The following is a 23,180-nucleotide window of genomic DNA, read 5'->3' as shown; positions in this document are numbered from 1 at the left end:
TATTAAAGGCCTGGAGCTACACCACTTTTGTTTGGGTGGAGACAAAAGGCAGCGGGGAATGGTGAGCAGGTTTCTGCTGCATTCGTATATAATAACGGAAATGAGGGAAATCTTTTGTCATGCTTGTGTGTTGGAAAACAGCCGGCGCTGTCTGTTCGTTCTCAAATGGGATAGATAAGTAGGCATGATGGCGAGCTAGCCGTCCCACGCGAGGTTAAAGGATATTTTAAAAAAAACCTAGTGCTATTCCAGGGCAGAAAATAAACGTAGAGGACCAAATGATGAACATATTGAAGTGAAAGAAATGAAACCTATGTTGCACTGTCGTCCTGCTGTGGTAACACTCTGCTTCTCCCTCCTAACAGACATGCAGTCGTCAGAGCAGCGCTGACAGGCCCGACTCTGGTTCAACACAACCATGGAGTCCTCCTCAGAGTCCCAGCAGGAGCCTGAGAAAACCTTGGTGAGTCAACACACTCGCATATGCAGCTCGTCCCACAAGAAGAAGATAGCCAACAACCTGCTCATCCAAAAACAGGAACTATCAAACAATCGGGAATACATAAAAAAAATCATTCTGGTGCTTTGAAATGGTAATAGGTCCTTGTAACCGCTACACTCTTTGAACCTTGATTAACTTAGGTGCTAGCTTGCCATGGGCTTGTCCGGCTCGCTGTGGCAGACAATGCACTTTGCTGCCAGTGATTAAACTTGTCTGAGGATGTGCGTATATATGTGTGTCAATAGATAGAAGAGACAGCTACGTTCACTTTAGCTGCAAACTCACACCCTGTTTCACAGTCCGACTGCACAATATGTCTTTAAAATGTGACCGTTGTCCTTTTTATTGGTGCCTTTTGTGTTCAGTCCAATGTTTGTCCAACACAAGAATGTTGAATATTATTTATTTTCAATGTTTAATTCAACAAGCAATAAGTTGTATTTTAGCAGAATACTGAAAGCAGTAGAAAGACATAACTGAGTACACTTAAATATTAGTTATTAATTGCAAGTTACAACATTACGTTATCGCATATTTTCCTCATATTGTGTAGCCCTACTTTATAGTAACGTAAAAGAATGAAAGAGCACTGAAAATCAAAAGGGCACAGTCATCCACATGTTCTTTGTTCTGCACAACAATGTTAAGTTGCTGCTACTTCCTGTTTGGTGTTGCAGGTCGATAGTGCCATATAGAGGAAACCACAGCTTTAAAATGAAAAAGATCTGCACTGTCACAATTTTGACTTTATAAAGTGAAGTTTCATTATTTGAAGTTTATTTTTTTATGTTTTTTGTAGATCGTTTGGTTTTAGGATTTTACAAAAATAGAAACAAACGAAGCTAGGAAACACTTTAGTCTTTGGCTAGATTCATCTCATTGACCTTAAAAGAGAGGAAACACACTGTTGGGAATGAAAAGGAGTTATCAGCATATATAAAAACTAAATTATTGACATCAATAGAATTATTAATGTCAGTAAAATTATTAACGATTATTAATAATAACGGGGCACCAACCTGCGAACAGGGACCAATAACCAAACTATAAACTAAGTCACTCAGGGTCAGGGTTACGCTGGGAGGGGCAGGACCAACACCACACAGACCGGTAGGTCCTTCCACTCTCCCCACATGTGTCAGCCTCCCCTTCACCCAGAGCAAATACTTAACCCCGGGCCGACATTTTTTTCTTCCACGAATATTCCATATCATAGCAACCAGATGCAACCCAAGCTCTCGGCTGAAAGCGCTCCCAGCTAGCGTTTTCACAAGTGTCAGCTGGGAAGAACTGCTTTGGTGGACACATTTTTGTATAATAAATATGACAAATGAGATATTTTGTGGATGTTTAAATATATGTATAGCTTCTGTGTTTTCATATGATCACTTGGTAAACCATTATTAATGATTGTGAGGAATCATTAACCATAATCAGTGAACTTCTACAGTCTCTTAATACTGGTAGCCCATTAAATTGATTATTTTATTTAAAAGTAAACCAAGAAAATGTATATTGTATATTATAGATTATATTACAACTAGTCCTCCATATTACTCTTTACCCTTCAGGTAGTTCTCGCTCTCATAAAAGGTTGGGGGCCCCTGTTCTAAATGAACCTTCAGGAAGCATGCACCCATTCACTCACCCATTCCACTCCTCTCAGCTCTCAGGAGTGTGATTCTGCCCTTTCATTTCACCTTCATCAAAAATCCCCAGTAGCCATTTTTGCAGCGAGCAGGAGGGCAATTATAATTGCAGATAACGAGGGTGATAACGGTTCCGGCCATCTCTCCCACGGGCCTCCGCAGACAGTGACACACAATGGGAGCCGAGCTAAAAGCCCTTTCCTACTTCTTTGAGTCTTTGCTGAGAGTGGGAGTGAGTTTTAATAACACTTCATGTCTGCTAGTAGTGCGAGCTTATTCCTCCCCCCCGCCTCCTCCAGAGCCTATTTCAGTGGCCGCATAATCAAACTGCTGATGCATGAATTGATTTGAAAGCCACGTCGTTGTATCTACAGTGTCTTTTGAATGCTTTCTTTTTGATTGAATTTGACAAATGTGTACCTCTCTCCGGGCCATTGCGTTATCACTTGATCACACCTTTTGGGCACCCGCAGTGCCGGGACGGTGTGAGACTCGGGCTATGGGACGTAATGTGTAGTTGTCCGGTCCTGCTGTTTGCTAAAAAAAGGGCCCGTTGGTAGAGATGATTGCTCCCAACGCGGGATGAAAGGCTCTGGGAAGCACGCCAGGTGTCTGGTGCTCTGACATCCTCACAGTCAGGAGACGCTTCAGGAAAGGTTTATGGCAGCCAGCATTCAGTCTGCTGTCATTTGCATTGTACATACTGTAATGAAACAGCTGGTGACCTGCTGTTCCGAATAGACTGCAGTGAAAAGGCACATAGACAGACATTATGCACTCCAACAATGGGTTTGGGGTAGCTTAGAGGTAAGGACACAGGATCTGTGACAAGGGGATCACTGACTGAGAGGATTTGAGCGGCTGAATGAGAAAAAAAAACGTTCATCCTCGGTGGCTGTTGAGTTGCCCCTTTGGCCAGGCTCACCCCCCCCATTTGTTCCAGAGGTGCTTTACAGTTGCCAACAGTACAAGACTAGAAGCTCCGAGATAAGCTCAAGTCTCTCTCAAATGTTTTAAATTAATGTAGTCATTGCAATCCCTCAGGAGCAACATGGGTACCATTCCCATCTTGACGCCACAAACCAGTTGGCATCAAACATAATGAGACTCATAATACGTCCAGAAGGTTCATGATTGAGCCTTCGTATGTCAGAGTTTGAGTTCTTTATGAATAAAAACGTAAAGAATTGCCCAAGTGTGCATCTCTTCTTGTTTACGGCACATAAAGGCCTATATATCAACAGTCTGGAGGCCAGGATTACTTTCGTAATAAAAATCGACAAATGGTGTGTCCCCTAAATAGACTCCTTCCATGCGTGTCAGGAAGCCCTCCACTTCTCAATAAATCATCAGCATGAAAATCTAAACCGATATGAATGATGAGGCTAACCTCTGGTTTCTACCTGGCACCATGTTCCAACTGCAACTTGTGTCCCGTGTTTAAGAAGCACAGCGCTTCGCCTGCCCGATTGTGTTGACTTGATTTGGTAGTAGGCTGAGGAGTTTCTTTGTTTTGGTCTGTTTTAATCGTGTTGATGTTATTTCCTGCTTCGTTGTTCTCTAGCCTACAGACGAAGTTTAATGTCATCAAAAGTCGGTTCTAAACCGTTGGTCCGGACGGAAAGATCTCAACAGCTACTGGATGGATTGCCATGAAATTCTGGACAGATATTCATAGTCCACAGACAATTTATGCTCATGACTTTGGTGATCCAATGACTTTTTATCAAGCTCCTCCAGCAGGTCAAAAGCCTTACAGTAAAACATCTCAACATTTGCGTGATCAGGTGGCACAACATTTGGTAAAGAAATGCGTGGTTCCAATGACTTTTAACTTTTCCTCTAGCGCCACCCTGAGGTTGACATTTGTGGTAAGGAAGTTAAATGTCTACTATTGGATGGATAGTTATAACTGAATTTGCAGTTGCATCCACTTTTGTTCAACTTGCCATATCTAGAGTCACCCCCTTGGAAGTGTTCATGTTTTGTTTTTTCACACAGTGAATCAAAGTAGGTTTAATGTCTTTTTTTTCACCAAGCAACAGAAAAAATACTTTTTGTTCGATACCGCTGCTTCAATTAGTGCTGACCGATCAAGAGAACAGACATGGACTGAATGCCTGTAGAAACTGCCTTGTGGCTGCATTGCATTGAGAAAAGCTGATATCTGTTCCTCTGCTACCAATGATTTGATTTAGAAGCTTTTGCCCCGGTACCAACAAATTACAAATCTTTATTTAAACAGCAATGTCACAGAAATGCAAGACCCAATGCCAATAGTGCACATTTTGATACCACTGGATTGATTTAAGCTGGATTTTGCTGTTAAAAAGCGTCTTAACTGGCAGAGACAGGGTCTTGTTTCTTAGACACACAGAGCCACAGCCTGTGACAGCAATAAGCTACGGGGGGGGCTCAAAGAAGCCAGAGGTGAAAATTGGCTTCAGGCTGCTCTTAGGGAGTGAGAAGCCGAGGCTGCATCAGCTTCTGCTCATCAGTAGTGGGACCCGGGGTGCTGTTGACAGAACCGAGCTGACAGCACGGGCTGATGAGACACATTCTCACTACTAAAGTAAACAGGAAGAGCAAGCTTATTCTCCACGGCTTAAGCTTGGCCTCAGATGCGGAACGAGTGCAAATGAAAAGTCTGGAAGTATACAGGAACTGTAAAAAAGACTTGATAAAGTGAACATTAGACGATGTGGGGGAGGTTGCCGATTTTTTTTTTTTTCTTCCAGGATTTAACCAAGTGCTGTGAGAACCTTGAGTAGAGTGTCTTCTGCCGAGATTTGCTCAGTCCTTTCCCTGACAGAACATGTCGAGGTGGTGGGGGGGCTATTGATTTGAAGGCAGCCATCAAGGCAGTATGGATTTATGAGCACAGAGAATGAAAAAGGCAGTGGGCATGTATCATCACATAGATCTTATTATTGGAAGAAACTGTGTGTGTGTGTGTGTGTGTGTGTGTGTGTGTGTGTGTGTGTGTGTGTGTGTGTGTGTGTGTGTGTGTGTGTGTGTGTGTGTGTGTGTGTGTGTGTGTGTGTGTGTCCTTAAAGTATTGCTTTTTAAAATAGGATCCTTTAGGAATTGTTTAAATCACACTAAGCTCTGTTTTTCCTCTGGTGTGAATTGATCAGTGCGCACATGAACACACACGTGCACACGTCTCTTGGAGTTCGGCTCGAGGAGGGTGATATATTGTGTGTCAGCTGACTGGCTACAATTATGATGAAGTATGTCTTCTGCTGGCTTCAATGCTGAGAAGAGGCAATCGTGTCTGACATGGTGTATTATATGTGTCCTCTTTTACAAGTCTATCCTGTAGCTATTATGTGCAGGTACTTTATAGTCCGATATAGAGTAGTGCCCACTGTGTACAGAATGTCATATGGGGGATGATGTACTTTTTTCTGTTATGTTTTCCTCCCAAGGGTGGAGGAGAAATGCAGCAGTGCATGAATGAGATATTATACCGTGGAATATTCCAGACATAAAATGTATTCTGAATGCGTCTTTGCGATATGGCAAAACATAAACAAATGTTCCTAGCGGTTAATGTTGATGTATATTGAAATATGAAAGCTTAAATTCCCAAGAAGTAAGGTCGAAATCTGAATTGTTTGAGCTGCAACAATAAATTAGAATAATAGATAAATCAAGTGTACGAAATCAAACAACCCGTTGATTGTATATTTGTATCTGATAGCCTTGCTTCTTGTTTATGGGATGTTAGCATAAGCAGTCTGTGTGCTTTATTGGATCGTGATGCTTTTTGTTTTGTTTGGTGTTTTGGGGGCGGCTGTGGCTCAGGGGGTAGAGCGGTTGGTCCTCTTAATCACAAGGTCGTCGGTTCGATACGCGGCTCCTACTGTCTGAATGTCGAAGTATCCTTGGGTGAGAAACTGAAGCCCAAGTTTAAGGCAATAAACGGGTTGTTTGGGGCGATGCGGGAACAAATCACAATCACAATATGTATGACCAAATACCTCAATATTGAGGTGCATTGGTTATTTTTGATAAATCTCATTGTGTGGGTAAAGGCAAATAATAGAACAGCTAGAACAGTCTGGTAAGTTTAGATAATTACATCACTTTACTGTAATACAGCCTTTAAAACCAGAAAAGAAACATTAAAAATGACTATATCCAAAATCTAAGTCTCATATTACAACATTGATATAACATCGATGTATATTGCAGAGACTACCCAAGTTGCTCCTAATGATTAGGATGGGTTAAATGCAGAAGTTGAAATGTCACTATGTTGTGCTGTGTACAGTTGTATGGGATGATAAACAATAAAGTTTAAGTTTCCCTGGCACAGGGTTTTAGCACAGTGTTTTATGTCGAACTTTAAGTAGTCTAGCAGCATCTTAACGGGGCTTGAACTAGCCCAGGTAAGGCTACGTGAGACGAACATCTTGTTCAGTCTCCATGTACTTGATGTGGGTGTGAGACTCCTCAGCATTCTAAAGTAGGGGACGTTTTGAGCCACTAAATAAATGCCCTTTTAATTTTAGAAGATTGTGCATCTTTCAAAATAACTGAATTGCAGCTATTCTCAAGAAAATGAATAATGCGGCACCAAATCACTGATTTTCTTTTTTTTTTGCTCCTGCCACACTCACTACCATAAATGGTTGCTTTGTTATTTCTTCCTCTTTGAAGAAACGCTGTCAAAGTCACAGACTGAATCGCACTCAGCAGGAGTTTCCTGCCAGCAGCTGAGCTCTTTAGTCTAATTAAAATGGCCAGTGTTAAATTGCAAATGAGCTTTACATTTCTGAATGTGCTGCAGTTTTTGTATTTGATTTTTACTATTTTCAGTCGTCTTGAAGGAAGTTTTAGTGACTTGCTTTGCCACCGTGGAGCACTGCAAGGAACAGTCCTTTTTTTGTCAAGATGCAAATGATAGATTTCATCTAACCCCATGATGTGAATCATGTTCATACTCTCAGCAGACTAGATGTAGATTACTCCGTTACAACTGTTGCTTTGTAGGCCTGATAAGAAACAAATTGCCAGTTTCCACTATGTGAAATAAGCTTTTCAGTACTCGAAACAACAGCTAATGCATCTTCAAAATAGAACTGAGTCTTCCAATATTGACGAAATGTAGGTGTTAATTTTCAGCCCCACACTCATAAAGCTTGTTTCACTCACATCCAAACAGTCAACACAAAGACTCCATATTCGGAACCAGGGTGGCAAAACTTCATTGCTTTTTTTCTAACTGTTTCAAAGGCAGCGCATACCAGAGCCACGCCTTACTTTTCACAATAAAAGCCCTAGAATATTTCACGTTTCCATGCCATTTATTCGCCCCACCCCTGATGTGTAAAGGCCTTCAGAAGACTGATACCACTGTCATACCTGTCTTTAGGCACCGTCACCAGCCCACCCTTGAAAGAATGCAACAGACACATTTACGTATCTACTAGCAAACAGAAAATGTGCCAAAGCAGACTGTGGCTTTGAAGTGACTTGCCAGGATTATAAGTAAACAAAACGTGATTTGTTATGTTTTCACACTATCTTAAGTTTTTTACAGTACATTTTACTGCCACCAACTGAGTTATCAAGTTTGAAATCATATTTCAAGCAATCTGGAGACAAATTTGGTGAGAACAGCAGGCTGCAGTCATGTTGTACCATTCTTTAGAGCCAATAAACTACCCGTCCCCTTTGTTCTTATTGCAGAGTACTGACAAAAATGTTCTGTTGTGCAAAGTAAACACAGCAGACAGATTCACCTTGCCCGAGGACACTACATGTGTTTGTTGATGACACGGAAGCCATTCGGCTGAATCTGGTTCTGCAGATTATTCACTCCTATGGAAGGCCGGACTGTGTTGCTGCCTCTACAAAAACCATCCTTTTGGTTAATGAGTCTACAGTAATGACAAACTCTCCGGCGTACGTTCAATTCCACGTGGCTTTAAACGGCCCCCGCTCTGCGGTGTGTGGCAAACATTTAAGCAGGTTAATGGAAATGGTAGCACAGGAGTGCATTAAAGCTTGCGTTATTAGGCCCGTAATAAGGTCACAGGGCGGCTGCATCGTGCATGCGTCGTCCTTTGGGGGGGGGGGGATCGGGCCGCTGAGATTGGGCCCGGGAGATTGGGCCGCTGACTTCGGTTTATTGGCGCAGAAGGGCCTCTGTAAACAAGAGCATGAGGAAGAGCCGTGTGAGTGTTTCCGACCTGCACCAATAGCGGCTTCAACTAGATCCTCATTGTGGCTTTCAGTCGAGCCCTTTATAAACGGGCGACAGACCACTTCCTCGTTTTGTGGCTGCGTGGTGTTTCGCTGGTTCGTGTGTCAGATGATGTTTGCCGGAAAAACATGTGTCAAAGAGTTGCATTGTACGTCGAAAATGCCTGATGGGAGGTTTCTAAGAGAGAGGAGTAGATGAAGGAATCAGTTTTATGGACGGGGTGATAGCAAGAGGGAAGATCATGATTCCAGACTAAAAGCTGAGGAAGAGTAAACAAATGCAAAGGATGTAACACATTTACAAAGTAGGACGATTACTCGTCGGAGGAGAAGAAGAAGAAAAAGAGGAAAGGGCACTCATCAGAGAGAGAGGCTGGAACTGTCTCGCTTGCTCGTTGCTCTCTGGCTTGTCTCCTCCCTTCAGTGTTTGGTGTGTGTGTCAGTGTGTGTGGGATAGACGGGGCTGAGCTCAGTGGCTTGTCGTACCAGGTTTAGTCTGACTGAGAAGCTGTGGCGGCGACGAGCTCACGACACACGGTACGCATTTCCTCTCTTTCTTTCGAGCGAGCCTCAACACCATCTAAAGTCAAAGCGGGAAACACGAGCGGGTGGATTGGACCGCGCGTGAGGCCGAGTAGAAGTTCATCATACTGCGTGCAGTCGCATTTGAAGAATTTGTTCCAGTGCAGATGTAGACAGATTAAAAAAAAAAACTGTCAGTCAGCCTTAGAAAATAATTTGTTATGTGTTGCCATAAAAAGAATATGAGCTTTTTAAACTCCTGGCTTGTCTTTGTGATAAAGTTTCACTCTTTGACACAGAGTCTGCTGAGTTGCTTCTGCTCGCCGTTCTCTCGATATATTGTCACCGAGCAAAGCCATGCCACACTCTGCTCAAGGGCTTCGTGGATAGCTAACACAGATCATGCTGCTCCCATTAGCGTGGCGGAGAGAGTCGCTCAGCACAATATTTTCCTGCTTAAGAGTCCTGTCTTTCAGATGAATCCTTGACTGTGTTTGTACTGGGAGGCCTGCTGTAGGCTGATAGCCAAACCAGGGCTCTAATCAAGGCTAATGACCGCGTGGGGAGGTCGGTATCTGGTTGCTTGCAACAGAGGATGGAGGAAAATCCAGTGCATTATAGAAACACGAGCGCTACTTAAGGCAACCCTCTCTAGAAGTCCCATTAAGAACCCAGTGAGGCTTTCGAGTACAGTGTTTTGATTTTCCATGTGGTATGAATTAACAGCAAAAGAAATGCCAACCAGGATTCTTAATTGCTATCTAAATGTGTCACCATGTGTGTGGCTTGTTGGAATGAGGGCAAATTAACCAATTATCTATTGCTGGGATGCAGTTACACAACAACAGATTTCCAGGAATGGTGTTTTTTTTTTTTTTCTGCCGACAAAAGAGGCTCTGCGGGAAGCACAGGAGTGCAGGCAGCTGGGCCGGAGTGTAATCAGATTGATGGTACCGGCCGAGGCCTGTGTTCATTTACTCTCAACAGCTGCCGGAGTCCGGAATTTTAACTCGATGCAACTTCCTACAACAGGACAGGGAATCGTTTTAGAAACAAGCAATCCAAAGATATTACACAGTGAGCTTAAGTGACCGTTTTCAATTCAGACCACCAAAACACTTTAATGTAAACATATACATTACATGTAGTAATCAGATTGAATTGCCATTTTGCTTGTTCAGTCAGATTTTAGATTCATGCTGGTGGAGCAATTATTGAAATCCTTTACTTAAGTAAAAGTAGCAAAAGGATTTGAAGGATTTCAAATACTCCATTACAAGTAAATGTCCTGCATTCAAAAGCTTACTCAAGTTAAGTAATTAAGTAGGCAGTAAAGGTGGTATGATATTGGATTTTTATTTGTGAAGCAATATTGATAATATGCAGCATGTGTTGCTGGAACTGGTTGAGACGAAGCCATGCCTGTTGCCATGTTTATGTCGTTGGCACAGGAAGATGACGTCTTCAACCTTCATCCTGCGTGCAAAGCTCTGATTGGCTTGTTTTATTCCACCAACCAAACAGCCTTCAGTGAAGACAACAGCTAATGTATCATTGAACACATTATAGATTTATGGGCATTGATTCGTAGACTAAATGAATCGTTCATTCTGTATTGTAAAGACTTTGATCATAAGATCTTTTAAGTGCTGATTGTCCAACCCCAATTTTTAAAGTGTCGTTTCTCCATCACATCCATTGTAGATCTTCTATATTGCTGCCATTCTTCCTCTTGAGAACATTTACCCTGTCACCTCCATGCCGTCCCTAAACCCCCCCCGCAGTGATGAAACTGAGACTCTATGTGAGGCCCATGGACCTACCCAGCTACCCCCCACCTCAGTCTACTTTGAAGGCTGATGTGCTGAAATGCTGTCTGCAGCCTGTGAGGTCCAATGTCGAGTCCTTCCTCATGAAAGATAAAACCATGTACAAGACAATTATCACAAATTGTCCAAACAACTGTAGACCCTACAACCAACAGGCATCTTTTTTTTATCTACTTGCTTCCCAGTTGCCTCTGAGGCAACTTCATTTGGTTTTATGTTGCAATGGAGAGAGAGGATGACAAACAGAAAGCCAGTGGGATTGCTCCGGTTTGCTCCAGTGTCAGAAATATGCCCTTCTGCTGACAATTATCTCTTCATGGATTTCCTCTCTGTCCTCCTTCACCCATATCTGGAGCAGAAGTTAAATGCTCTACATTTAATTGTAGTTCAGCAAATTTAAAAAAGGTAAAGTTATTCTCTTTATTCTTCAATGCTAATAACAAAAGAATACTTAAAATATGTGACCATTCATGAAGCCAAGTAAGCAAATGATGGGATCTAGTGAAAAGTAAGTATTGAAAGAGTGCCAAAAAGAAAGAAAAGCACGGTGAAGGCACCTTAACTCTTGGTTGCAGTCCACACCAGTGCCACTTAGTTGTTCATTGATACTGTCCATTTGGAGGACGCGTTGCACACGTTCCACACATAGCTGTGTTCGGGACATTTCTGGACGTCAACCTCTATAAAAACTTAGTGACCAGATGCCACAAGAGCAGAAAAAACTTAAATATGGCATTACGAAACATCAAGCGGACAAAGTTAATTCCAAAACGGCAGTGACTCTGGGGTCGGCGAGCCAGGGAGGAGGGGCCAACTTTGAATGTTGTATTTACAAACCGCAACTGACAAATCCTACTCGTACTACATTATAGACTGGCCCATATTTTAATTATTTCATTCTAGACCAGAGGATTACAAACTGTGAGAAACGCCTTCCCAATGAGGCGTGGAATAGATGAAGGAGGGAGGCGCGGAGGAAGAGGAGTGAGGCAGAGATAATTGCCTGAGGTGAATTGCTGCAATTTGAGTCAAAAACCAGAGTCATAACGCATTCACATCATAACACACAGACACGATACACTTATTTTTAGATGGTGACCTCCTGAGGATGTCTACATCTCTCATGTCCATACATCTGCCATCATAAAACAAAGAAACTCATTATATCTGCAGAACTGTCCTGAGAAGCATCACATTTGAGCATTTTCTCCAGTATCAAGTATTCCTGTGACAGTTGTCCGTATCAGTGGGTACGCTGCAAACTGGAGCTGCTAATCGCTAACAATCTGGGCTCAAATTGTCGCCCATAGCTAGCTCTCTATCTCCATGGTATTATTATACTTCCTGTTTACATCCGTAAGCGTGATTATTCCCCAACCATTCTTTGTAAGACAAAGAATAACAATAGGTTTGACATTAAATCAATATTTCCTTGATATAAATGAGGCTCAGCAAGTATTTTCTTGATTGTCTCAGACTTACTGTGAGTTTTTGTCTATGTGCTTGTATGATGCGTGCATACATATACGGATGAAGAGGTGCGTGTGTTTGCGCATGCACTCGTGTATCCATTGTCATTTATCTTTGCACTGCAGTGAGGTCCCCAGAGCACTGAGATGCAAAGCATCTTAATGCAGACAACCGTGACAATTAACTTTTTCTTGTATGCAATTTGAGCTCGCTAAGTCCTTATCTGCTCCCAATCTTTGCTTATTCTCTGTCCATGCAGTCGACACAGACATTTGAATACATGCGGCACTGAAGGCTGCTCAATCTGATAGATTGTAAATCCTACCTTTCAGCCTTCTGTTCAATTGAATGGATAGCCTTACTTTGGACAGTATCTTGGCCACACTCTCTGGTACCACGTGATTTAGTTATTTTATCGATGGTGCGAGTTGCAGTTCCAGTCCTGCTGTAAATCAGCCCACATATGGGTGTCTCCCAAGGTCCATACCCCCCGCCCCCCCGCCTAGGCCATGGACTGACAGATGTGTCATTGTTCTTTGATTGATAAAGCCTCTCTCACACTACCGCATGCTGGCCCACACTCAGCTAGCGCTGCAGAGTACGTCATGTTTGGGAGTTGGTGGAATGCACTGTCATGGCAGTTTGTCAAGGCACAAATGACACAAAGTTTTGCTTCGCACAGATGAAATGGCGTTTTGTTATGTTGCTTCTTTTTTCCTCATGGATATATTTTTTTATGCATTCTGTGACTTTCGCTCATCTGTGACAACCCAGAAGCTATTTGTTGCAAATTACAGAGTAAGATTTTAAAGTACAATTGAGTGACGACAAACACACAGTTTGTCGTCACTCAATTTAATTTCAGGTCTACGAACAATCATGTGTCATTGCTGTGGTCAGAAGAACTTGAACGATTTGTCACTAATCAGGATCATTGCTTTTTCCATAGAAATGTGACTTTGGCTTTCAAGTGGCTGTTAACTGAACTCGGGTCAGTTTAATTCTAACATGTGCTGGAGGTTACTCTCGAGCATTCCCCGAGCCCTACAGAGGAGTCTGAGTGTTTCCCCTGTAACCAGCTGGAGCTCCTTCCTGCCTTGTTTTGATGTCAGGTGTTTACAGGTGTTAGTCTTCATGCAGGAAATGAAGGCGGACATTCTCTCGTGATTCTGATAATGATTCTACCTCCTTAGAGAACTAGTCCCAGGCCTGTCACGATAAATCATTTTGGTGGCCCTTATATTGTCCCAGAAATAATTGTAGACAATATTACATTTTAAGACCATTTTATGCCACTGACTTAATGGCATCGTAATGCAAGTACACCCTTTTAAAAAAATGTTTCAGTATTGTTGATCGCCACAGAATAAAAGTCTATTAGGACATCAGTAGAGGACAGCTTGTATCAGGTTGCTTAATTAGGGCAGAAACAGAAAATGAAACAAGATAGCAGATACCATCATGTGCTGAGGCTTGCCTGGAAACCACAAAATGAGTACGGTACTTTCCTGTTACTTTCATTCACTCTCAGGGTGCAACCCCAGTAGCTACACAACAGCAAGTCACCATTTAACGTTAACATGCGACTTCATCAACTCAATTTTAGTGTCTTTCATAGCAGAGGAAATATCAGACGAACATTTGCGACGTGCCCTGAAACACGATTTCAAAAGAATGCTAATGTTGCTCCGTTTCTCCATGTTGCTAACTGTTTGCTAACACTTTAGGGGTCCGGAGATAGTAGGGAGCCAAACTGTGTTCATTGTATTTTTGCTGGCAGTTAATGCAGCTTTAAGTTAACCTCCTGTCTCCAAGAGCCCCCTTAGGAGGGGGCTGGGAGGGGGCGGGGGGGCGACAGAATACACACATGTAGTACAAATCACTTCTGAGAACGAATGAAATTATATTTTATGATATATCAAAAACCTACGTAACAAAGAAATTCTGATAAAATGGACCATGTAAGCTATTTTACTCACTCAAAAACATATATATACACAGCTATGTTCTCTGTTACCGATCCCAATCAAAAACTACGGCACTTTCATAGACACACCGCATATCAGAGAGCATGAGGACTCCACACTGAATCCAACCATATCTTCCAAATTCCTCTGCTTCAAACCATTAACAAGTTGCGCTCCATAAGCCACAGATCAACACACCGCCAAAGAGCAAAAAATTGTAAACACTTCGCACCGTGAGATGGTTTTCTGGAAGAAAATCGCCAAAAATCCAAAATTAATCCTTTCAGCCATGTGCTGCCGGTCTCTCTCCTTCGTTGTGTGAAAAATCTGAGTCTCTATGAGCTTGTATGAAGGTTAGGTTGTCTTTTTCATTTTGGCCAATGGGTTTGACCCTTGGGGGCGCGCCATGGCTTAAAATTCCGTCAATCAACTCAAAGAACGTATCATTACACTCCTTGGACTCTTCCGCATTCAACGCTGTGTCGTAGGCGAACATCCACCAATCAGAAGGCTGTGTAAGGTTCAATTGTAGTCTGTAAAACTGGAACTGAGACGAGGATGAGCCCTGTTTTACAGGTTCATATAGGGCCCAGGCTCTCAAAATGATGCCAAACTGCTGTATTAGATAGATTGAACACTATTAGTGATAAAAGAAGTGAAATGTATAGCATATAAAATTACAATAAAACGGCTGAAAGTGCTGCTTCCAAAATCAGAATTGACGTCGAATGACCTGTACAAAACCATCGATATTTCTGGCCTGCTTCACTTTATCAAAGCCACATATTTTTTTTAAAAGGACTGCTGACATGTTGTGCTATGATTTGGGAGAGTTTAGGCCTTCGTCTGCATCATATCAAATCAATAGCATCGATTTAAAATGCTTTTTTCTTCAGGCGAACCTGAACATTTTCAATTTGAGCTGTGTGCTATCTTCATTCAGCATTAACCAGTAACATATACACTGATATGTACACATATTAACAAATCTCACAAGTGTTAGTGTTATTATTCCATTGAAATTATTCAAATAGACCTTTTAGTTAGAAAGATAAGCCCCTTTGAGTATGGGTATGACATTTTCGAGCAGAGGCCTATAAATAGGGCTAGGGTTCAATTAAAGCTGCACAAACCAACAATTGTATGTAAAAAAATAAATAAAAGATACTGCTTGAAAGTTATATTTATTATAACTCAGCGTTTTTTGTGTTAAATCCTCACTTCTTGCTGACAGTGTGCCAAGTTCTGCCCTTTGTGGCTGTTAAGGATACAGCCATGTGGAAGACGCTTCCATACAGGGAACCAGCGCTAACTCAATGTTCTGTGCATGGAAATGATGTGAATCATATAGACTATGGCCTTCGCTGTCACCACATCTAAAGGGCCTGTATTTGCCCCGTCTGTATTTGCAGCGACCATTCAGTATGACGAGTATACAGCAGTGTAACCAAACTAATAGAATAAAGACATTAGTAACCATCGCTGGATCTCTCAGAATACTAAGTGTTAGCGACACAAATGACTCAGCTGCTCCTACCGTAGAAAGACGTTGCTCTCTTTCTCTTTGAGCGTCTTTTTTTATATATATATTTAAATCTTTATTGCCTTAAATGCAAAAGACAGTCCATTCAGTATTAGACCAGCATTTATGTTTTGCCTTTATATCAACATGTTTTGATTCAAAGCTGAATAAATGGCAAAAGGTGCCCTTCAGATATCGAAAAACAAACAACAACAAAAAACTGTTATCTCTGTTTTCCCTGCTACTAAAAAGAAACTGGGTCATAAATCTGCTGCGAGTGATGTTTAAACATTATGTAATATGTCATGGCATTTTATCCAGCGTAAGCACTCTTCAGCCTTCCAGGGGCAGAGAGAGCGTGCTGCGTTAAAGGCAGTGTTTGGAGGAGATGAGGGTATTTTCTGTTACACAGTATATACAATATATAGGGTCATTTTTGTGCTAATTACTTTATGTAGTTTGGCTGTGGGTTGATTAACTCTGTGATGAATTTTGAATTACTATGCTGAACTTGTGTTGGTGGGAAGCAATGTAGAGTGTGGGAATGGATAAGGAAATATATCAATCGTTTTAACTTTCAAAGGGTAGTTTATGGACAAGGGTATATTTAACAAGCTACTCTTAGTTATTTAAGTCCTAGAAACAGTGGTTGATTAGCATGTCTGCTCTAGATGCTAAAGTTGACGTGCTTGCTAGCTTGTTTTGCCTGCAAAGGTTTAAGGTTTGTGATTCAACTCTGGCCAGGAGCAATGGTTTCAAATATGTGTCGGGCTTTGTTGAGAGAGTTGGGTGAGCCGGGGGTCAGAACACCGGATAAATAGAGGCTATTGGCAGCTCACAGTGGGCGATTAGCCTCCTTAAAGTCTCCACTTAACATTACTCGTAAAGGTGCTAAAGTATGGTGTGACAACCCGAAGAGTCACTGGGAGTTAATAATCCCAGCAAACTTGTAAATCAGACTTCCACAGAAAGGAACATATTGGTGAGTGGCGATCATCTCTGAAAGTGTCCTGAAAAAGGATTCGTAGAAAAGAGTAGGAACCCTGGACAAGCTCACAGAGTGACTCACCAGCACCAGCACCAGTGGCTTTGTCACCAATGCTTCGCAAGGTGCCAAACAGAAGAAAAGCGGGAACAAAATGGCTATAAAATATGCTGAGAAAAGCTATTGGAAACATTTGTACTGGTAAAATAATATTAATAATAAAAAAAGGAATACCTCTCTAGTGGCCCACAAAATCAGCTTCTCTCAAAATAAGAAGAAAAAAGAAATGTTTCGCACCATTACTTCCTGCTCCCTCCCTGCCTCAGACAAGACTTGAGATATTTCAGTATTAGTTCAGAGCATCTCCTCTGCTGTCCTTGTATGTCGTGTCACTGACACAGCAGGCTGTCGGCTTTGGTCTGAAAGCCAGATAAAAGACAGAAAAATTCTGCCTTTACAAAATTCTCAGACAGTGAAATGTCACCGTGTATTAAAATACAGCTTTTTTCTGTTTTCCCCCTCGACAACCAAACCACCTTTAGGTGACGTTGTCATTGTTCTGTTTTTATTTTACCTCTTGTTAATCCAGGTGAGGTTGTCTGACATGCATGCAGCGATACACACTTAAAACATTCGACAAAACATTTGCTCAAACAAATTCTGAATATCAATAGTGTGAAACTTGCCTGTTCTGAGGTAGAGAGGCGATGCAATGATTGCACAACTCGTATGTGAATACACCTGCACCCAAGGTCGAATTATGTTTCGTCCTTCGCAGCAGAACGGCAGACTACTTTGGTAACTAAATGTGCGAGTCGTCACCGTGACGTCTATTTGCTTTGAGTCATATCATCTGACTTTGCCTTTATCTAACACAGCAGGCTGCTCACCATCCAGTAGTGCAGCAGTACCTGCCACGTCCAGCCTTGTTTTCTGTGTTTTTAGTCTCACAATGCACCATATCTGCTAACATCCTGGTGCCATGGATTGCTTTATTCCTCCGGTTTGTCTAAGACCTGATGTTTGGTTTACGCTTAAATGAAAAACTGGGTCATCAAAGTCCATCTGCTGTCTCACAAAAAGACAGGGTAGACGTATGGGACCGTTTATGGAAAGTCATCTGGATTTTGTTAAAACGTACATTATGATTGTCAGCTGTCATCTTTCCGTGTCTGTAATCCGACCTTCGGTGTGAGTGTGCTTTTTTTTTTAGCAGTCAGACACTTTTGGAAGAGCCTTTTAAAGTGAATGTAGTAAAAATTTATTTTTTCTTGCATGTTCACCATACAATTCCAGAAAATAAAGAAATAATAAATGTATTTATTGATGAATTAGTCTCCCAGGTCAGCTCCTGATTAAAAGTTTTGAAACATTAAAGGTGGTAAACTAAAAATTCAGGATACTTCTAGCACCTTCACGTGGCTCTCAACATGGCGACGGCTAGTATTTTAGTAGTAGTACTTTATGTGGTAGAACAAAAAGTTTAAATCTCTTAAGCTTGTGTCATTCAAAGTGATTATTTCAGGCATCTAACCTAAAACCCATTAAAAAAAATAGACATTAAGGGGTCAGGAAGTGCCAAAATGTAATTAATTTCTGGGTTTAAGGATTCATTCCTGCAGCACTCTATATCTTTACAGAGACCATTTGTTTTTCCTGCTATGTTAATGCTCTGAATTTCACGTAGAAACCTTTTAATGGATGAGCAATTTTTCTTCAACTCAAACTTTTTAAATGCCCTACCTCACAGTTTGGAATGCCCTAAAAGTATATTTAATAGGTTATCCTATTGTGGCACATGAAAGAAGATGTTCCCATACAAAACACTATTGAAATTGATAAGCAACATCCCTGGACTGTTCAAAAACTGGAACTGGACTTAACCCACTGAAGGGCCCACTATGCAGTGTCGAATATCCCGCCTTCCCAAGGCACCTGACACCAGTTTAATCGATCTGGCTCTTGCCTTCAATCCAATAACTAAAGATGGCCCGTATCGGTTCTCTGTGATTAAATATAAGGCCTGAACTGTGCCCCTTCAACCAAAATACAAGCAGCTTGGCAGAAAGACATAGACCACTTCCTCTCTAACGACAGCTTAGATTCTTTCTGGAGAGATGCATTTTAACACTTTCTCAGACTCTAAACTGTGCAATTGAACCAGATTCCCCCAACCAGTCTTATTTGGAATTTCTGATGCGATTGCACATTTGAAGACAACTAAACCTAATGCACTGGCTCCTTTTTGCTAGATGTGCAGTATTATTGAGATGGAAGGAAGCTGTCCCACCCACACATTCTCAATCGCTCGAGGCACATCATATCTTGCCCGTAGCTTGAGAAAATTGGCTACGCTGCACATGAATATGATAAGAGGTTTGGGGGTCCTTTCAGAGCCCCTATGTGGTGTGAGCATGTATTGTCACTGACCTCTTACACTTCGCACAACGATTCGATTTTATTATGGGAGTGGAAGTTCGATGTTTTTTTACAATGCCTCTTCTTTGACTTTGCTGTACGTATAATAGATTTTACAAAGTATCAAATGAGCTATTTTTCCCGGACGTGTCTACGTATTGAATGAGTCACATTTGAACTAGAAAGAACCCTTTTGATTGGCCTGTCATGCAATTAGATGCACCCCTGTAGTCGAGTCACCCACCAGCCTCCGCTGCTTGATTGTCAATGTATAGTCAAGAAAGCTTTTCAGATGCTAATACAGGCCTGCCACATGTAGGGATCCAACTGTGTCTCTCATTACACTGTAGCAGTAAAACTCCTCTGAGGCTGCTTTGTCACAGTTGATTTTTATTAGTGACACTTTGAGATTATTCATAGCAGCTCACTTTGTCTCTCCCGTCAGTCTCCACCCGGCCCCCACACACTCATCTGCATAATGAATCAGCACTAATCATCAGGTGAGGCTTTCATAAAGAGTATGAAGTCTGTCAGTTGAGGAAGTTGGCAACAATTGCCATGAGTCTATCTTTTGTTTAACCAAAGAGAAAATGCGATGGTCAAATGATCACACTGGTTGGGAAAAGCAGAAGATTGTTGATATGAATCCGTGAACTATCCAGGATTCCTCCCAGGCCTTCAAGTCGCAAACCCCACTGACATCCGTGCCCTCATGACCGTAGGTCAGTGGATTGCAACCCAGAGGGAGTGGCCAAATTTCCAACCGTGAGGAAAACGAGCTGAGCCAAGATTAAATTAGAAAAAAACCACTCCGTTGATGGCTCTCCCACAAAGCCTTGTTAATCGACCTCTGACGCTCAGTGAGAGTTACCTAATCTGTTCGCCTTATTGTTGTAAGCAGCTCTTAGTATTGTCTATCCTCTCAGACAGTGGCTCTAAGGTTCGTAACCAATCAGGACTTAGCATTTTGCTTTCCCTTCCTGATTAACTGAGCAATATCCAATCAGTGGCATTGTTCGGTCTCTCTCCTTGCTGGCCTGCCTGTGGTTGGGTTTCGTCTGACTGTGGATTAGGGCGATCCAGCGTCGTTTCAGGTATGACTCTGACGTCAGTTTTCCACGCCATCCGCTGCAGCCGCACGGATCATGTGCTAATTGAGCTCTTGTTAAATGGGCAGTTCCACAAAAGCCACTTGTCCACCTGAAGAGATAAGGAATATTCTGCAGGTCTGAGAGATGATTGTGAGTGTAGTAACTGCTGCTGATGCGTTGTATGATCATGGTGAGTAAACGTGATCAGAGCCCATTTTTGGCTAGCTGCTGTGTGGAGGTTTTTGGCTAGCTGCTGTGTGGAGGTTTTTGGCTAGCTGCTGTGTGGAGGTTTTTGGCTAGCTGCTGTGTGGAGGTTTTTGGCTAGCTGCTGTGTGGAGGTTTTTGGCTAGCTGCTGTGTGGAGGTTTTTGGCTAGCTGCTGTGTGGAGGTGTTTGGCTAGCTGCTGTGTGGAGGTGTTTGGCTAGCTGCTGTGTGGAGGTTTTTGACTAGCTGCTGTGTGGAGGTTTTTGGCTAGCTGCTGTGTGGAGGTGTTTGGCTAGCTGCTGTGTGGAGGTGTTTGGGGCCAGAGCTCAACATCTGGCCAATGAAAGCTCCTTTTGCTGCGCTGTGGGTTGGACTTAATAAAAATGTTGGTTGCAATGTGCTTACATCTTTAGATGAAAGAGATAAGAACTGTAAATGTAAATGTATCCTTTTAATACCTACAGTATAATAATGAACTCCTGGTAATGGACTCCCAATGTCCACAGAATGTATACTGTAAATATCAAAGCAGGAAACACATGAATTCTGACATGGAATCCTAGACTGTATAAAAGAAATGGATGTAGTGACCGTGATGTCACCAATTAGTTTGTGGTTTTAAAGGTTCAACAATTTGGCCGTCGCAAAGATATTTAAAGCCAAAGACAAACCAAAATGTTAGAATTAACTTTCATGAACTGATCAAAAACACGGAAACTCCCAGACGTGGTAACAACCTGTCAATCACACGATAGCCACGCCCTAAATCATGCCCTGATTTATGGTGTATTTTACTCATGTTAAATAATATCAAATAGACTGACATTCATGGTTCCCAGATGATGTATCCTAATGACTTTGGTGACTTTTCCTCTTGCTTCACCATGAAGTTGACATTTGTGGGTTTAAGTTAAACATCTCAAGAACTATTCAATGGATTGTAACGAAATGTTGTACACAAATTCAGACGCTTTTCAGGAAGTGCTGTCATGTGGTCGAATTGTAAAACTGTCAAATGATTTGGTTTATGACCCAAACCTGCATAACTAATGACATTCCCATCAGCCTCACCTGCACTGTGTTAAGTTATCAATTATTCTAATTAGCAAATGTTAGCATGCTAACAAGTTAAACACGGTAAACATTATAGCTGCTCCTATAAACACTGTTACTACTATAGTCCAGGGCTCAACATTAACTCCTCAAAGTGTTTGCCAGTTGATATTTCAGTGTTGTTTTATTGTTGTTGTCGGTGAATGCAGCAGTAATTATCAGGTCAGATGAAGTAAAAGCATTTGCTCTTGTGAGCTAGTATAAATGTGTGTGTATGTATATGTGCCAATCTGCTTGTATTGCCCACTCCCCTATCATTATCTCCGCCATTGCCCTGATCTGTTGCCTGTTTTGTGTCAAGTTGTGTCGTCAGTTAATAATTTTGGTTGAACTAATGTCTGCTTTTTCTTTTGTTTTTGTCTCTTGTCTCCTCTTTTTTTATTTTTTTTTCATCCTGTGTGGCTGCGGCGTCTCCTGCTGCTCCCGTTGCTGATGCCACCCACAACCACGCAATCCTGCCACTGCAAACATCTGGTCAACAACACATGGTGGATGCCCCCCCCCCCCCATTCTTCCCTTCCCCTCCTTTAATCTTTATCCTTTATCTTCAATCCCTTTCTCTCTCTGTCCCTTGCTCTCTCTCTGTGTTCCCTGATCATCACCTCTTTTCTTTCTTTCTTTTTCATCCCTCTTGTGCTTTTCTTTCTCGGTCTCCACTCTTTCCCCCTCCTAGCACCATGCAGAGTTGAGAGAGCACCATGCCACCTCCGGTAAGCCAGTGACCTTTCAGAGGAAGGACTAAGGGCAGGGCACACAGTCAGGGGAAGGGTCAGCGCGGGTATTTAGGGGTAGATAAAACATGACGTTTTTTAATGAAGGCAAAGAGCTAATATAAACGCACCCATTTGATGCAATCTCCTCTGACAAATGCTCGTTTAAATGTTTATTTTTGCCTGTTTTTTGTGTAATTAAACTGTACTCAGGCTCCTAACAGATTTCTTGATTGCTCTGCCAGCGCTTAAGTTTATCCAACCTCATTAATAAACTATTAACTGCAGATTGTCATGTCGTAGCATTTGCATGCAGTCTCTTTGACATTAACTTAGCTCTGGGCTTTCTTTGTACATGCAGATTTGTCAAGTTGTATAAGCCACCTATTTCTTTTTATTCCACATTCTTACCATTTGGTTTCTCACCGCTGTTGTGGAGGTTCAAAACCTTTAACCAACCATGATCATGTGAGCAGTGTATTCTGGGAAAGCGTGTTGCCATGGACAGTGATTTGTTCAGTGTATTCATGGGAATACACTTGATGAGGACTTTGTCCACTATAATAATCATTAACTTGTAGGAAGACTGTGGAGTAGCTCAGCTAATTTGAACAAATATGTATAAATGATTTAAATATATCCACAGTTTCTGTCATTCCAATAGGCAGTTATGGGAAAGCCAAGAAGTTCCATGTCAAAAACATTCCCATATCTGCTTTGTATAAGCAGGTATCTTCTAACAGCACTCCATGCTGTTAGAAGATACCGTGTATCAAAATCATGCAGCATCTCTCGTTAAGCAGGGATGGATCTCGCGTTTTAATTTCTACATTTATTTTTGTCTTCTGCCAACCACAATGGGCTCCAGAGGAACAGCTAGCCTGCTCGCTTCATTAGCACCAGCTAAACAAGGTGGAGCGATAAGGGACAAGCACTCGTATCGAGCCGATCAGAGCTCGTGAAATCGAAAGTTACACACGAT

General features: G+C 41.9%; 1 protein-coding gene across 2 annotated transcripts in view; it reads left to right on the top strand.

Annotated features, from left to right (window-relative positions):
- The window catches only part of osbpl8 (oxysterol binding protein-like 8), a 77,227-nt gene that overhangs the window by 16,265 nt on the left and 37,782 nt on the right, over positions 1–23,180 (top strand). For both annotated transcript variants that reach the window (XM_079183898.1, XM_079183897.1), the window contains exons 2-3: positions 366–463; positions 22,162–22,198. In XM_079183898.1, the coding sequence (XP_079040024.1) occupies positions 419–463; positions 22,162–22,198 (82 nt within the window). In that variant the 5' untranslated portion in view covers positions 366–418. The remainder of the gene's footprint in view (positions 1–365; positions 464–22,161; positions 22,199–23,180) is intronic.

The sequence above is a fragment of the Pholis gunnellus genome, assembly GCF_910591455.1.
Source record: "Pholis gunnellus genome assembly, chromosome: 22".
In the NCBI taxonomy this organism is placed as follows: domain Eukaryota; kingdom Metazoa; phylum Chordata; class Actinopteri; order Perciformes; family Pholidae; genus Pholis; species Pholis gunnellus.
Note: the sequence above shows the minus strand (reverse complement) of the source record. Positions and strands in the feature narration are given on the sequence as shown.